At 44.5% G+C, this 18,645-nt stretch overlaps 1 protein-coding gene across 1 annotated transcript in view; it reads left to right on the top strand.

Annotated features, from left to right (window-relative positions):
- LOC112570028 (Down syndrome cell adhesion molecule homolog) overlaps positions 1–18,645 on the top strand; it is a 75,344-nt gene that overhangs the window by 26,209 nt on the left and 30,490 nt on the right. The window contains 3 exon segments of the mRNA XM_025248210.1: positions 16,156–16,314; positions 17,876–18,022; positions 18,222–18,512. Of these exon segments, the coding sequence (XP_025103995.1) occupies positions 16,156–16,314; positions 17,876–18,022; positions 18,222–18,512 (597 nt within the window).

Here is an 18,645-nt window from a genome sequence, read left to right as displayed (position 1 = left end):
GGAATAAATAAACATTAGTGCAGTCAAGAATGGCCTTAAAAGAGTAGAGGCAAGAGTAGTGCGACTTGTGTTGGTGCTGATGTCAGTACTGCAATCACAAAAGATAGAACATAACAAGAGTTTGTAACTTGCGAGACTACTGTGATAACAAAAGGTAGAACAGAAGGAGAGAAGAGAGTAGATAAAATGCAGACACAAGTCGTAGTCATTAACTGCGATGTCGGTGAGATGATGGTGTTGACAATGTTCAATGCAGGTTTTGTTGTTTTCTCTACTGGTGGATACAAAGTCTCATAAACGATCGTACGTTTGGATAACAAAAAAAAATAATAATTCAGTTACTCTTTTCAGAAACAATTTAAAGAGTGTTGGAGATGAGGAGGAATGTTATTACACGTGACACTCCCTGTTTCAAGTTTGGTTCAATTTTTGAAATGAGAGTTTTAAGTTTGAGAGATGTTCTTTGTGATAAAGAGTGAAGAGAATTTAGGGGACGGTTTACCTGTTCGTATTTTCTAAACAAAGTGTGTTTGTTTGTATTTTCGCCTATTTGACAGTGTAAGAACTTGTGTGAGATGGGAAATCATCGACCATATTTTCTCTCTAATGCAGCTTTATGTGCTCTCCTGTAAACATTTTGAGAAAACGCATAAAGCTTCCACTAGGAAGAGTATTTTAGACTGGAAGTGTAGTCAATGGTTGACTGAATATAGGCTGCACAGAAAACTTTTCCAGAGTAAGGATATAGATTGGGAAGTAGTTTTGTTTTGTTTTGTTTTGTTTGTTTGGTTGGTTTTTTGCTTGTTTACTTTTTGTTGTTTTCTTTTTTGTTTTTGTTTTTTTTGTTTTTGTTTTTGGTGTGAGGATAAATCCTAGAAATGCTTGATTCTTGACGGCTGATCAGTTTTCTTGGAATACTTTTGCTTGTGACTGACATGTGTTGGAACCATGACAAATTATTGTCAACAGCTATACCTGGAAGTCTGTGGCTCTGTATTTTTTTTATAGACGAAGTTCCGTCTGAAATATTTGGAAACTGAGCGTTTTTGTGTCGATGTGAATGATGTGCAGTGAAACTGTCCTGTGATGTATTGATCATATAAATATCTAAACAATATACAGATATTGAAGTCCTATTAAACTCAAATGACAAAACCTTGACGTGAAGAAGTCGCCATCTACAGACAAGAACACGGACAAGCAAGACCACAGGAAGAAAGAGGGTGCGCGCGCATGCTGACCTTGATACCTCTAGACCATTTGCACTCTGACCTCGCGCCGAGCTAGTGTTTCTGCCCGCTGTCAAACCGAGAAGGAAGGACGGGCAAGCGGAGGAAGTGTGCTGGCTGGATGGATGGGAGGTGGGTGCAAGCGTGTGTGGGAGGGGGCAGAACCTAACGATCGCAAAAGAGTAAGACGTGTGTAGGGGAGGGAGTGGGAGGGAGCGGCGAGGACACGTTGGGGAGGAGGATGAGGAGGATGAGGAGGATGGTGGTCTGTCGGCTGTGGCCGCGAGACTTTCTCGATCAATACGCACGCGCACAGCTGAGCACGGTGGAGCCCGCTCTCCCGCACACACATGCACGTGCAGACCGACGGTCCCTCCGTGAACCCTGGGCTACACTGAGTTGTACTCAGTATGGAGTCTGGCCGCCAGTGTACTGACTTGTGGCTGACAGTGTTCTGCCTTCAGCCACATTTTTATTAAAGCTTTTCTCTTTTCTTTGTCCGGTAAACATGAAACAAGTTTTTTGTAGGAAGAGCTGTAAACAGAGACGGAGATATTTATAGTTCAAGCGACTATAAATTTCTTGCCGACGGTCACGTGGCTATTACACGCCAATCTCTCGAATGAGGGGCGTCCAGAGGGACGTCACGCCATGTAGGATGCCCGTTTCTGCTTCGTGTGTTTATAGACACATAGACATTGGACACACACACACACGCATGCATACATACATTGTTGTCTGTGTAGTGATCGTCCTTAGCTTTTAATGAAACTAAGCAGTTTATACTACAAAAAAACTGTTAGGTCCTTTTATCAGTATTAAATTGTGTCTGATGTTTAAAATGTTACATGAGGCGGGACACGAATACCCAGACTTTCCACTTGCCTATGAACATGGAGCTTTGCGTCTGAACTGATGACTGGATCAGCCCCAGCAGTGACCTCATGCGCTGATTTCTGCCACGCGTGCGCACACCGTTTTTTTTAAATGTATGTTGATGGTGTCCAATGAAAAAGCAGTACTTCATATAACTTAGCTGGTGACGATTTGGTGAAGATGATAAAGAGAGTTATTTTTAGAGCGAACTTTGCAGTTTATTATCTTTTATTTTTGTTCTTCGGTGATAAATGCTTTTGTTGTTGTTGTTGTTGTTGTTGTTGGCTTTCTCTGTGAATTTTCTTAACATTTCTTTACAGCTTTGATTAAGATAACTTTGGCTAGGTTAAGGGTTATGGTTTGGGTTAGCATCAGTCTTGGTGTTGGCTTTTATATTAAACAGAAAGACTGAGCAGACAAAGCGATCAAGATGAAGAGCTGGCAACCGCTTCCGGCTGTTCGCGCATGCGTACGCCCAGTCAGACGCCCAAGTGAGCGCAAAAAAGGTCGCCTCCCGACAGATAGCTGCGTACGTTAAATATTTAAATCGCATTAGGTCAGCGGCCAGACGCTGATGCACTCCACTCACAGCCAATTAGCGAGCGTAGTGCGGGGTCGGTGTCTGTGCACTAACACGTGCGTCCTATCATCGGCTGCAAATCTTCTGCACACCCTGGCAAGACCTGCTTCATCACCTGATAACGCCCCGGCTGGCTATATATCCCTTCGTACCCCGGGTGGCTCGACACATGCACGCACGCGAGGAAGCTAGATTGAGGGTACAGATGGAGTTGTAGTGACCTTTACCATCCTAGTGTGGCCGACATTAACCAGTCTTAGAACTGTATTGAATAACACAGCTGATGATATTTTTAGTATTGAACATAGTTGATTGAATTGTCAGTATTGAACAGCACGAACACGTTTATTTAGATTGTTAGCGGTTAGCAGTTACTGCTGGCATTGGGTATTTTGTCTCCTGCAGAAAACATGTTTTTTACAGACATCGCAATATTGTTACTACAGACATCGCTACGCTGTTATTACCGACCTCAATATCTTTTTATCAGATTTATTTCATCAACAGTCTGCTGTTGCTGTAGACACAATGCTATTGCCACGCATCACTGAAGCAGTGAGACGTAGAAGGACGCTCTAGTAACGCCATTGTCTGGGTGCCTCTGACGTCACGGCTGTATCAAAGCAACTGACTCTAGTGCCTACGAATGCATCAAATGAAATTTCTTTTTAAATCCATTGTCATGTCTTTCAGTTACAGCAGACGGAGCACTGTAACAATTTGTATTCCTTGTCGTGTCGCAGTTTGAGGTCCCAGGATAAGATTTCTATTCACTGACAGTAATGTCATGGTCGTCTGCTGGACGATCAGAAGGGGCGACAACTGTGCCAAGATGACATCATTATTGGTTTGGCATCGGGTGTCCACCCTGAAGACTGGTAACAGTCGATGTCGTCGTTCATGTTTGCATTCTTCATTTCTATCTTTTGTCGTTTCGCAGACCAAGCTGTGTTCTGTTTTATGGTTTCATAGAGGCAAACGGTCTTCTTTCTGTTTGCTTTCACAATGCGGCATCTCATTTCTGTTTGATCAATAATGCAGAATATTATCTCACGCTTATATTTCCTATTTCATTTCCTAGGGGTCAGTAATAGATACAATAATTCCACTTCTTTAGTATTCTGCCATCGCGTGTATTGAATTTGTTTTGCACAAAATGTCTCTTGTGTTGTCACTGTCGTTTGTTGGGATTTCATTTCCCATGTCTTAGTCCTCAAACACCTGAGAGGTGCGACTGCTCCCTCCCCGCCCCTTACTTAAAGCCCTGGGAGTTGATTAAGGTCTTCCCTTATTATCGCCAGTGTAGTGATTGGCTTAAGTTGATGTTGGAGCGGAACGATCTGTTGACGATCGGGGGAAAGGGTGATGAGATATTCGATGATTTAAAAAGCAATAAACGTCACCGTACGTCACTCGTCAGATAGTATCCGGGGCTCAGCTGTGAGAGATCGATGGTTGATAAGAGCCAGACATCAACATCACCTTGTTCTCGCCGACAGCAGATGCTCCGTGTCAACGTAATCGCACACAACCTGACCTCTGCCCTTCACACGTGTGTGAGAGAGATTGTGTGCGTGCGTGCGTGTTTCGTGATGCAGGCATACAGCACTTCATGGTTGGATGAAGATATAGTGTTGCTAAGCATGCCTGTGTACCACCAGCTATAGTTGCAACGACAACAGTCATGTTTATGAAATGTTACTGAAGATTTATTTAGGGAGGGCTGTTGTTGTTGTTGTTTATCACTAACCGCTTCATTATGTTGGTGCCCACGCACAGGAATATCACTTTTCACATCGGTCGCTTTCTGAAAGTGGTATCAATGTGAAAGCAGTCATAGAAAAGCACTTGGACTTGTTCACTTGGACTCATACCGTTGCAACATTTCAGCTCAAGTACACAGGACAATAACCAAAGACAATCACTGAGTGTTGTTTACTTCAACAGACATGTAGTTGTCTATCGTCCTCTATCATCGCCGAACTTATCAGTAAGTCGACTGTCGCTGTGTGCAGCCTGTAGCAAACATGTCTCCACCCCACGAAGTAGTCGGGATTTGGGCATCCACTTTTATTTTGGTGTTAGTCACTCAAAGGTCGCGGGGTCAGTTCATACCTCGATGCAAAGTCGTCCGAATCCTGCTGGTACCTCACCAAGTACATTGCTAATGAATCTTGACCGGACACATCGAATGTGTGACTGTGTGTTGCAGATGGCTGAACGAGTAGTGGGTGCAATGTTTTTAATCTAATGACTGGATAAAGCTCAGAGAAAGTTGTTTCTCAAACTGTGGGCCCACTTCTCACTTTCTTCCTTTCTCGAGATACAACACATGGACAGAAGAACGGTGACAACTGAAACATCAAGACTGTACATGCATATGGTTTTCAAAAAGGGTAAAGGTCATCCCCTAACCCAGTGGTTCTCAAAGTACTTCAGACTGCGAACCACTTTACTAAAGGAGGTCGACTGCGCGGATCGGGCATTGAACCAGCCCCTCTTAGTTCGCACACCAGCGCTCTAACCACTCGGCTATCCGCTTCCCACGCGGTTAGTTGAGCAGACCTCAGCAAATTGCTGTATGTTAATTAAACTTAACGTGAAGTTCAAAATCTTGCAATGGCATTTCATTCAACCGACCCTTTTCTCTTTCTTTGCCTCTCTCACACACTCGCGACACGTTGTTATAGCAACCTGTTGTCACTCGGGCAAGACATTGTCTGTCTGCGCTACAGGACAGGAAGTCAGAACATGGCAGACGGAAATCAAAACTCGCTGCTCGACCTGCAACTGCACTGAGCCTGGTGTTAAGTGCTTTGCCAGCCTCTTATGTAACAAAACAATCGTAGTGTCAATAGAAATGATCAGTCTGTCGGCTGGCGATCATGATGCTTGTTTTCTCCTGCTTCTGGAGCAGGCTGCTTGTTTGGTTGGTGATGTTTCACGTTTCCTTTCTTCAACAGTTCTCTCAGCTTCTTTAACCTCCTTTAACCCTTTTTGTTTTTCACCTCTTTATAACATTCCTTGGGTTTTCCTTTGTTATAATTATAGGATTGGAATTTGCCGGATTCACCTTGCACCACGTGTTCCTTCAAAATAGAGATCCGACCTTGTCTGCGAATGAGTATCTCTTCTCGGCCGGCGCATGCGCACTGAGTGGGGGGAAAATGGCTATTTCAGGTCTGTTTTGGGGGGATAGGGAAGGTCCTGCACAGGACGACCAGTGCACTTCTTCATGTTTGTAAGTCAGTCCTTCCTCTTGCCATCGTGGCGCAACGGTTAGCACCTGTCCCCGATAAAGTGAGGACATGACATTGTGACAGTGACGTCATTGTGACATGACTGTCTAGATGATGTGACAGTGACATCATTGTGACATGACTGTCTAGATGATGTGACAGTGAGGACCTCATCATTGTGAGGTGACTGAGAGGCCGATAGATGGCGTCAGGAGTCGGATGATGTTTCTCTTTGTCGGGGGTGTGGCGGTGTAGGGCAGGTGTGTGATGGCTGACTTTACACCTGTCCAGGTGGTTTATCCCGTTTCACGAACGATTACTTTGCTGAGGTGATGGATTGTTTTCAAGGCAATCACTCACTGGACAGATCAAGGACCCGCGTAATTTGATCAATCACTCGTGCGCGCGATCGATTTCTTTCGGTTTTGACTTTCAGGAGACAGGTGGGGGTAACACTATTTTATACATAATTGTCTCTCCTTCCTGCTCTGTCTATCTGTCGGCCTGTCTGTATTTCTCCGACACTCTGTCGTTGCGTGTGTCGTGTGTAGAAGCAGCGTCTGCTCCTTAGCCCCTCAGGAGAACATTGGTCATTCATCCAGGACCCTAGCCATGTTGTCCTTGCCTCAACAGTTTTGTTATGCCCTTATTTTTCGCTCGACCAATTGCCACGTCTGGCGACAAACTTGACATCAGGTGGCCGCCATGTCTTCTGTCGTTTTATGACTGTTATTTACCTGCTGTTTTCTCACCCAAGCCAGCCAGGCGGCCACAGGTACACACTTTTCTTCTTCGTTCCAAACTTGCTTCGGGAGTCAGGACATCGACCGCGTTTTGAACAAAAACAACACTCTCATTTAGATGAAAGATGTAAACAAGTCTTCATCGATTTCTTTTCTTGAGCTTCACTTGCGCTTGAAGTGAGGTGACGTCTTCTACATCCACTGTTGCCATGCGTGATGTTGGATTCCGGATTTGTTTTTGATAGGTTGTGGGCGACAGACCAGAAAAGCAAATATTTTTCTCCACACTTTGGAGTTTAGTGTTTATTCATTGATGCGAATTTTCTTTAAATATGTTAAGTACGAAGAAACTCTTTACACTTTTTTGAAGACACTGAAACATGGTGGAATCTGTAAACTAGAAATAAATTTTAGGAGCATTCTTTATTGCGCCCTCGCGCGCGCACACATTTTCTTACACTAGAGAGCGCGATACACCCCAGTACACAAGTGAACACATTATATAGACTTACTAATGATTACATATTAATGTTAAGCCTTCGTGTTTCGCAGCCTTTTGTTAGAGAGATATCTGTCACATGGCCTGGAGTATTACACGTCAGCCGGCCTGGTACTTGACGGTCTGACACTAAGGTTGATGTCAGACTAGTGTCTGACGGTCTGACACTAAGGTTGATGTCAGACTAGTGTCTGACTGTTTTACACTAAGGTTGATGTCAGACTAGTGTCTGACGGTCTGACACTAAGGTTGATGGCAGACTAGTGTCTGACTGTTTTACACTAAGGTTGATGACAGACTAGTGTCTGACACTAGGGTTGATGACAGACTAGTGTCTGACGGTCTGACACTAAGGTTGATGACAGACTAGTGTCTGACTGTTTTACACTAAGGTTGATGTCAGACTAGTGTCTGACTGTTTTACACTAAGGTTGATGTCAGACTAGTGTCTGACACTAAGGTTGATGTCAGACTAGTGTCTCCCAGTTTTACACTAAGGTTGATGTCAGACTAGTGTCTCCCAGTTTTACACTAAGGTTGATGTCAGACTAGTGTCTCCCAGGTTTTACACTAAGGTTGATGTCAGACTAGTGTCTGACAGTCGTGCATGTCTACACGTGATTCGCAGAAACAATGAGTCTCCACTGAATACTCCGCTCGCTGATGTCCACATAAACCTTGACCCAGAAAGCTGACAACTGGGGCATACTGAGTGGGGAAAGGTAAAGGACGAAGTAACGGTCGTTGTTGTTGTTGTTCTTTTATTGTCTATCTTCCCATAAAACTTGATCCATACACTAAGCTAGGACGCAGTTCTGAGGGTTCTCGCTCCTATCATCAAGTGCTGATAGAAGATGCCGGAGTGTTGAGATGGCCCTGAGTAAATATTTTCTCAACACCTGTCACACCTGGCGGTAAAATAAGGTTGCAGGTAAAGCTGCAAGTGGTGTCCAGGTTCTGGAACAGTGTAGACTTTCATGTGCATCACAAAAGGATTTGTAAGTGTTATGTAACATCAAGAAACTGGGAGCAAATACTGTAAGAGTTAAGCCCCTGTAGATTAAGGCCTCCCTGTATAGTTGAATTTGACTGTAGTTAGGCCTCCCTTCTTTTGAAGCCACCCTACCCCTTGTATTCCTATCCACCCTACATTCTCCATCTTGTATAACCGGGCTTGAAACGCTCCACTTACCACCTACGTGTTTATTTTCTCGAAGTTTTCTGCCGCCAGTGAGCCGCCTCTGAGTTCACGGAATGTCGATACAGTCTCATCGACTTCCACACCAAGGCTCAGCCTGGCAGCTGGCAGTCAATAGGCAGTCAATCACGCCTTGCTGTACCCGAGCCTGGTGTACCCAGTGTGGTGTACCCTATCTTGGTGTATCCAGTTTGCTGTACCCTATCTTAGTGTACCTAGCGTGTTGTACCCTATCTAGGTGTATCCAGTTTGTTGTACACTAATATGCTAACAATATGAGTGCTGTTCCTTATGTCATCCTGCAAACTTGTATGTGTGTCTGACTGTCTGTGTGCACGTGCATCATAAGGAGGACAAGTGAGGCTCGTGCACACGTAAACAATGCTGGGGTGTGCACACCATTCACGCTACACGATCTACAGTTGATGCGCGTATGACGGAAGCTGTACAGTCGATTTTGCTCCTTGACATCTAGAGGTCTCTGTCTCCCCCACCTGTAACCCCTGTAATTTCAGTAATTATTAACTTCGACAAATTAAAAGGACCTTCAGCAGATTAGCTCAAGTTGTGAAGATTTTACTAAGGATGAGTTGATAACATGTGTATCTATGTGGGTGGACTGGTGTAGGAGAGATACTGTATATTGAGATGGACAGAAGTGTGTTAATATGTACAGTACACCTTGGGGGTTAAGAAATAGTAAGGAACACAGAATACATATGAACGACAGTGAGAGAGAGAGAAAGCAGGTTTATCCTCTGTGTACATGTGTTGATATACTTTAATTTACTTGACTACATATGCAGGTATACACAAGGACGCTGGAAGAAGGGAAGAATAAGTGGATGATGGAAAGAATTTGTTTCTCTGTTTTCCTTTTTATTTTCTGTTGTTGGTGCTGCTGCTTCTTTAAGCTGTCATAAACCAATGAGTGTGTGAATGTGAATAATAAATACTATTATGCCTTGCCGTGATTTAGCCTTATTGCTGGCTCGCCGTTAAATGACAATTCTCTCCCTCCCTGCTTCTCTTCTCTCTCTCTCCGTTGTCTCTTTTTCTCTCTGTACCCAGCATCATCTACCTTCTCTTCACCTGCCGTTTGCAGGCCTGCCAGTGGCCTATCATCTGCCCATCAATCTGTCTGTTTGTCTGCCTGTCTCTCTAAAGTGAAAGTTACTTTTTTTTACCCCGAGCGACACTCGATATCGTTAGCTGGACTTTACTGCTGTGACGTGGCTAGAGTATCAGCCGTCAGTGCTACAGCTGTGACGTCATGTATACCTGACAAATGTAATGTACCATAACATTCTCCCTCCCAAAAAAAATGACTACCCTCACCCTACCCACCCATCCACCAAGCGGTACAGGCTGCCGCAGCTTCGCACGAGTATCACGCACCACGCGCCATGCACGCGCATCCACAAATCACGGCTTAGCGTAAGGTGCATGCGCGCACGAGCAGGGGCACAGGCCTGTGGTGGCGGCGGCACTCTGGCAGAGAGAAATGTATTGACCACCCGGCCAGCCAGGCCAGCCAGGCAACGGCAGCTGTCTTAGTAATTTCCCCCGCACCATGCTCGGTCCCCAGTACCGTCAGGGCGGGAGGCGCCACCTGTACATCGCACGAGTAACGGCAGCGCGAGTGGTACGCACGGCTCGACCTTAGGGCATTTTCTTGAGTGGCGGCTACGGTATGTGACGTCACCCCTAATCATAATGAACAAAAATCGAACGGTGCTAAAGGCTCAAAAGGAGCAGGGGGGATAATAACGAAGGCGCCGGGTGGTAAAGGGAGGGAACCTGTGGTCTGATTCGTTTAAACGTACATCAAGTGGAGAGCACTCTGCAGTCCTTGCTGGTTGGAGTTGACTGTTCTCTTTGTGTTCGTTTGTTACATCTGAAGGCATGCACTTAGTATACAAACCATTTGCACTTAGCATGTGCCAAAAATATATCTGGGGGAAGTAGGGACGGAGAGGAAAAGAAAAGATTGCGAAGATAACCTGTCTGTGGTTTCAGAATGTTTCTTTCTGTGTACGATGAGTGCATACACTTATATCTATCCGGGTTGTTCTTAACAACACGTGTTCATGTGGATTAACGTTGAAGATGAATACGAAAAATTTTAATGATCATTTCAAAATAAAAAACATGCGCTATTAATAGACAAGCAACATTCGACCTCTCCAACCTCCACAATTTCGCTCTGTACCGAAGTGTTGGTTCAAAAGTTGGGTTGTGGATATTTTAAACTGAGTTTTGAGAATTTGGAGGATCTGTTGTCCTATCAGAGATACCCGCACTCCGTAGACCGTATCTTCAGTACCCGGTCTTCTGGGCTGTATGTTGAATCTCTCTGTTGACCTACATCATTGACTGGTGAAGAGCCCTTAATGTGGATGGACAGGGTGATAAGCCCCTACTTGACTGAATGATGTCCCAGAGCCTGGTGTGATGAACCCCGGTACCTGTTTGATGAGGCCCGTTTCTGATTTGAATGATGCGCCATCACCTTGCGATGAGTGCGGTTCTGTACATGTACTGATCATGTGTTGGCTGACAGTTATGGATGACCCTTTGTCAAACGACAATCAGTGGAGGGACATTCGGTTCTAAAGATTGTAGGATCGCGAAATAACCGCAAATATTGTCAAGATGCCGAAAGAGAAAGAATGTGTGCGTACACATACATATACACATACATATACACATACACGTGCAGAGTGGGGAACGCATGTTGACAGGAGGGAGGATCGTAGTCTGGTCACATGCTGTCCTCCGTGTGTGTGTGTGTGACCTACACTCTGTCGTCGCTGTTGTTGCCGTAGCAAAAGTCCCTCAGCGTGGCTCTCGAATAAATGGCGGGTGTTTTCAACATCCGGGCTTCCAAGAGTAGCGAACGCTAATGATGTCACCTGACAGGTTCCACGGAGTGTAGAAGTCTGTGGGCTCCACGCGGTCTCAGCCGTTGTTTTCATGATCACCAGTAGCAGCACCTGTTTGCCTCACGTGACAGATGTCGGTAGCTTTGTTTATGACTGTCGTGTTGTTGGGTTTGTTTTTGATTGGCGGCGTCCAGAGAATTCCAGGTATTATTGATTGTAATGATGATGGTAGCTGCCATTGTTGCTGTTGGTGGTGGTGGTGGTGGTGGTGGTGGTGGTAGTGGTGGTGGCCCGGCTTCTGTTACCTGCTGTTTATTGCAACCTATTTTCTCCACACCTGACACAGTTAACACTGACATTGACTTCTGTCAGTCATTAACTCATGTTAAAATAAAAGTGCTGCAGCACAGTCACATAGAGCATCATCCAGTCAGACAAACAAACGTTAACGGTTTTTGACAAACCGGTTCGTGAGACGATTTTTGGTTTTATGTGAGTGGGAGAAGGGACACCTGTGTGCACCTGCACCCGACGCTTAGTGCGACCTCGTGCTACACTCAGATACCCTAAACTCGCTGTAGCCATCACTGGTCAGCCATACTTTAATGAACACGTGGACATCGTGTTAATGAACCGTATACAAACCATATTGGTCAATTATATATATATAAATCACATACACATCATGTTAACGAAACATATACACATTACGTTAATTATTCATATACACATCATGTTTATGAGTCATAAATACAACCACAACCGTTTGCTCAACGAGCAGTGGTGTCCGTTAATTACGAGACAGAATTTAGCAAGTCAGCCTACAGTTACTATTCTTAGTCTACACTCATTATCTGCCAGGTAGAGTTTAGCATATCAGTCCTACCCTCCCTCATTATTCTCAAGCCAGAAATTACTCTTTAATATGATGCTGAGCACAGTTCACATTCAGGCCACGAGGCTGCAGTGCAGAAAATAAAAAGGATCGTCACTGCACGCAGAATCTTTCCTTGGAGTTTTTATCATCTACATTGTCTTCTTCCTCATATGAAGACGACAATCACCTTTAGCAGCAAAGTCTGCCTTCAGTCTTCCTTTCATGAAATTGGTAAATACAGTAAACATTGCTGACATTTCGCACTGATAGCACATAAATAAATATATAAATAAATTAATGGTAGCTGTAAAAGCATAACGATTCACTCAAGACTAAAAACAATTTTCTCTGAAAGGATGATCATAGCTTTCTAACCCTTAACGGGAAAAATGCATGTTACTTTTAGTTGTCATTTAGTCTGACATTTTCTTTGCTTTCGTGTTTCTGGATATAGCCTGTCTTCTGTCTACTTGTTTTTTTAGTCTATTTTAAAAACGAAAGTCAAAACCAGTGAATCATTTATAATTTATTTTTAACGGCCAGTTTTGCTTGCTGAAAATATCTAGGCACTTTCTAAAAGAATGTAAATTACTAGTTCTGCTTCCTTCTCTAATTTCGTAGCCTATAAATAATTCGATTGGCTGATTTACTTCATCTTCTGTAAAGAGAAGGTGGCAATGCAGGCTTCCTGTATGTGTTCTTTCATTTCAGATATTCAGCACATAGAGTATGTGACTTTGTTGACATCTCGCTTATTTACAAGTTCAAGTCGATTATACAAGCTCAGTTCAAATAGTGCAAACCACACACACACACAGACAAGAGTTATCTGAATTTGAGTCAAACAAACACTGACAATCAAATAAGTGATGATGTCACTGTCCGAGAAACATTTTACACTTTACTTTCCGATGAACGAGACATACATGAACATTTCCATTTACAGGATAAGCTTCACCATGCAGCTTGTTTGATAATGCTCTAGCTCTGACATCAGGAGGAAAACGTGAATAAATAAATGCAAGTAAAAGTTCGTTCCAGTTGAGAAAGAAGCCATTGAAGCATGCGGCATTCATGGCATCATGCTCCGTGGCGCGTGGCTGAGGTCATGACCTCTTGGCCGCTGTCTGCAGCCAGACGACCAGCGCTTAGGTTTAGGCATTCATTCTGTCTTTTTGTCTTTCTTTCTTTCCTATTTTTGACTCTTTCCAGACAATGGCTGTCAAAGAGCAATATCAAAATAACCAATGCTAGCTTCAGACACACACACACACCAGTTCAACGAGCACTAGGACGTCGCCCCTACAGAGAGAGAGAAGGAGGAAAATTAAGGAAATGGGCAGAGGGCATGCTCACAAACACTCCCCTGTGTTGATCATTACTGACAATGAGAAAGAAGATCTTAGAGAGATAATATGTATGTGTGTTTGTGTGTGTGTGTGATGGCCACCAATACCATGTTTCACGAGGTGTGGACGCGCGAACGAAGTGAACCCTCCAGTCGTCAGGGGGATGCCGCTTAGCCAACGGTCTCTGGCCGATTGTCAGGCTGTTCTTGGATGAGTCATCAGTTATTGAATGTGCGGTTCTCATCAGCACGAGACATCTCATCAGACACTGCACACAGCGTGTTCCTCCCAAAGGTTGTTGTTCACGATTTTACAAGAATAAACGACAAGCCTTAGAAGGTTCATTTCCTCCACCATTTATTTTTGCAGATTGTGATGTTGCAAAAAGCATCAACTTATTTTTTTTAAATAAAATAATAAAAACAAAAACTAACATTAACATCGAGCAGGTCTCTCTCTCCCAGCCTCTCAGGCGCGTTGATGGCACTGACTTTTCGTGTCAGCCTCTCATATTAACCTCTCATATCACTGTCTCACCTTCTCATGTTAACCTCTCATCACTATTTCAGTTTTCATTTCCTTCTCGTCGTTTTCCTCTTCTTCCGCTTGTCGTCCTCCACGCGAGGAATGCACGGCCCCGCAACGCAAGCTTTTCTCGCCGTGTGCAAGCACGCGCAGCCCCAATTACGCCATTTCTCGTTAAAATTTCACGTATCGACCACTTCTGCTAAAAAGCGGCTCGAGACACAAGGTGGGGGAGGGACGAGACACAAGGTGGGGGAGGGACAAGACACAAGGTGGGGGAGGGACGAGACACAGCCCGACACACGGGGGAGGGAGAAGACACAGCCCAATACAGGGGGAGAGAAGCGGCTGCCAGGGAAGGGCGAAAGGGATGCTGGGAAGTTCATCCAGAGATAGCTCAACGTGAGAGGTGTTGCTGCGCCATGGGTCAACGTGGTTCCATGCATGGCCCTGACCTTCTCACACTCCTATACTGAAGGAGAGGCACGATGGCTCATGGCTCTGATAGGCTTCAGACGGCTGGTGTAGGCTGGTGGTGTAGGCTGTGTAGGAGGGTGGTGTAGGCGGGTGTAGGAGGCTGGTGTAGGCGGGTGTAGGAGGCTGGTGTAGGCGGCTGCTGTAGGAAGGTGGTGTAAGCGGGTGGTGTAGGCTGGTGTACTATAGGCGATTCAGTAGGTGTAGGCTACTGGTGTAGGATGGTGTAGGCGGCTGGTGTAGTTTATATTATTTTTTAAATATGAGCAGTGTTTGCAGGAATCTTTGGTGTTGTGTGTAAAAACTGCCGAAGGGGAGACGGGAAGACTTTTTTTGCTGTTTCATTTTGCATCCGTCTGTCCTTCCCTTTCTCAACGTCATTATCAAAGGTCAGACATTATGGGATCAGACCATACAGATAGACTGCTATATGGTGTACAGCCATCGTTACTGGCAGAAGATTCTTCTATGTCATTTTTACATTAACCTCGAGATGTTAGTATTTTAGTGAAGTATTAACTGTCTGTCTGCAACTTCAATTATCTTTAACCTTAAACATTTCATACTGTAATAAAAAACAGTGGAACCTCGGTTAACGAACTTAATCGTTCTGGAAAAACCGAAATGTTCGTTATCCGAAACACTTTTTTCTAAGAAATAAAGTGGTTCCAAAAAGTTACAGGCTGTGTCATAAAAACATTAACGAAAGCATTTAAACAGAAAACTGCCGTTTGACGGCCAGGTAGGAGGGTGGAATTACTGCTTGAATCCCCTCTCCATGAGCACACGTGACATTATAAATCGGGGAGACTTCCCTTTCTGTAGCTTTGAGGTTGAAGAAAAAAACTTGTCCAGTGTCTGCTTCTTCTGTCTTTTTTGTAAAACTCTTCGGTAATACACATCCGACAGACGCATGCACCTGAAATCATTCCTTTTTCAAATTCATTTGTTTGGTGCTGACGCTATTCTTTTGAAACCGAAAAATTCGCTATCCGAGGCGTTCGCTAACCGAGGTTCCACTGTATATTGCTTGTCGAGCCGTTCGGTCAACAACATGTAATGTCTAGCTGCTCTGTTATGTCTTTAGCTGCCATGTGCAGTGTTTAGTCTGGTTCTTCTTGGCATTGTTCTCCAGTAGTGATTGTTGTTCACATCTACATTCTATGACATCTTGATTTCCTGATGTATAGAAGCACAGACATTCTGAGCTTACACTTCTATTGCTGAATAGTCGCTAAGATACTAATATACAGCCTAATATAGGTGTCTAATGTACAGGACACACACTTTAATCACTATTCTACAGCACTAAAACGATTATCACTGTTACAATATGCAAACACTATCATCCCTTTACTATAGTCAGATAGTGCATTAACGCTATGATTATTGACTAGCTGCACTAAGACTGTAATGACTACTAACAAGGTGTACTAACAATATGATGTCTTTTGACAAGAAGCACTACCACTTAGATGACTATTGACAACGAGTACTAACACTATAATTACTGTCCAACAGTTCACTCTCGTCACTTTTCAACGGCGCATTTAAACAAGAGCGAAGAAAGGATGATAGAATAAATAAAAATGTTAATGAAGGAGAAGCAAATGTAGAGAAGTCAAGAGAACACAAAGTTGCTGTGATGAGTAGCGTGCAGTGCTGCGCTGTGCTGTTGCAGTGCTGGTGGACCAGTACCGCAACTACGATGTGCAGCTCAACGACAAGTGGGTCATCCGGGGCAACACCGCCGTCATGCGCTGTCTCATCTTCCCCACCTACGTCACAGCGCACGTGGAGGTGACAGGATGGACACAGAGCACCAAGAAGATTTATCCAGGTGGGTTATTGCTGGTAACAGTAGACAGCCTCAAGACCGATAACTGTTTGATCGTGTGTCTCCATTACTGGCAGTGCGTGACTACTCACCCACCCAACCTACAGCTAAAAATAGCTTTAATCATTCAAGGCATTGTGACGAGTAGGTCACGTGGCCATCACGTATAATCACAAACTTGTATTACTGGACTGCTGGCAGATGAATTTTCCAGTTAACTACTTAAACGAGGCAGATAGGTATGTAAAGCTTCCGGTAATCACATTCATTGTTTAGGCTCACCGAGACTAAGAGCTGAGAACTTCGCAAGAGTCCTAAACGTTGGTCTCTGCAGACAGACAGAAATCCACCTATACACGTCCGTGGTATAATCTTTCCACGCGATATCACGTGACAGAAGCCACAAAATGGCTTGTAGATATGATGAAATGGAGGATGCAGGGCACGATGAAAAAATTAACAAAACTTTATGTCAGGGATAGATTCTTTTTACATTCTAATGGCCTGTACTTCAGGTTGTGAGATCGTCTATAATAATATTAACACCCTTTAGTTTTTTTTATTTTTGAGAGGAAGTAGTGATGTCATGCGAAAAAGACCTGGGCAGAAACAGAGACTCTGTTACAGACTAGGGAAAAGAACCGGAAGACGGTGGTTACGATGCAACCAGTCAGTTATTCGCGCAGTGTGTCAGAAATCTCCACACAATGTGTCAGAAATCACTACGCAGCGACTCGAAAAGTATCTCACAATGGGTTCGAAATCGCCATCCAATGTAGGAGCAATCACCGCACGATTTATCAGAAATGTATGTCACAACATTTACAGCAATCAATATAAAAACAACTACAGTACACACCACAACAAGATGAACACAACACGATACACAATACAAACGACAGCCATATGGAAACAACATGCACAATACACAGCTTCATGCAAGCAATAACACATAATCACAGCAGCCGAAGACCTTATCAGATGCGACTGACCTAATTACAGGAAACAACAAGAGTAAACACGCAGAGAAAGATAGGCCAAACCATGACAACAGAGTTTCCGCGCATAAATATGGCAATTTGCACGGCAGCCCCCACACACGACTGCTATTATAATATTAACAACCCAGAATATAGCTTGGCTGAAAACAGAGCTTGGGGTGTAGCAGTTACGCCCCCCTGTGTCGGTATCGGTGTCTCGTAAAGTCCATTACCCGATGGCTTGTTAGGCCAATTACACGAATCCTTACAGCTTGATGCATTTTCCGATGTTGTTTTTTCTCTAGAGGTCCAAGGTTCTCGACGACTAAAAATACATTTTAAAAAAATGCGCACGGCATCCCCTACCCCGATATCCATGCTTACCCCAAACTGAGCCAGCATCGTCATGGCAGGCTGAGAATGAGGATAACTGTCGGCCATCGTGTCTCCTAATTAACCCATTAGTATAATCTGAGACCCTCAATCCGTCGCCGTCTTCCGGTCAACGATACCCCGCATTGGAAATAATTGAATGGGGACAGACCCCACTGGCGGCATGCAACTGATAACCGGGTGTCTTGCAGATGCCCGGATGAGCATCCTCCCTGACGGCGTCCTGCACATCCGGGACGTGCGTAATGAAGACCAGATGAGCATGTACACGTGCACCACGCGCAACGTCCTGACGGGCGACGAGAAGAACAGCGGCTTCGCCTACCTCAGGGTTCACGGTCAGTGGTCAATGTCATGGCCAGTGCCTATAATTAGTTCTCACAAGGTGATTGTATGGTTAGTCGCTTATTCCTAATTAGCTTCTAAACATAATGAAATAGATGTTATTGTTGTGGGTTGGCTAGTTGGCAAGGGAGGCATGTCTGTCGTCGTTGTCGCTGTGTTATTATGACGGGCTAATGTTATTGTTTGTATCAGATCCCCCTGCTGGAGGGGAACGTCCCTCCATCAGAGAAACTATCCCCACGCTGAGAGTGAACGAAGGAGAGTCGCTAGAGCTTCCTTGCGTCAGCAGCCAGGCGTACCCGGTACCCAACTACATCTGGACCAGAGACGGAATCCCTGTCGCTGTTGACAACTATCACTATCGGCAGTTGGGTGGGAACCTCGTCATCATCAACAGCACTGTCAACGACAGCGGCAGCTACGTCTGCACGGCCACCAACACCTACGGGATGGACATCGCCACCACAGTTCTGACCGTGTATTGTAAGTAGTTAACAGTCGCAGTGCTAATTGCGTATTTAAGTAGTTAACACTCATACTGTTAATGTGTACAGTAAGTACCATCACTTACAGTATAATTGTAAGTGTTGTGTGAAACGCAGGGATGAAGGGAGGA

This window comes from Pomacea canaliculata, linkage group LG8 (assembly GCF_003073045.1).
Source record: "Pomacea canaliculata isolate SZHN2017 linkage group LG8, ASM307304v1, whole genome shotgun sequence".
In the NCBI taxonomy this organism is placed as follows: domain Eukaryota; kingdom Metazoa; phylum Mollusca; class Gastropoda; order Architaenioglossa; family Ampullariidae; genus Pomacea; species Pomacea canaliculata.
Note: the sequence above shows the minus strand (reverse complement) of the source record. Positions and strands in the feature narration are given on the sequence as shown.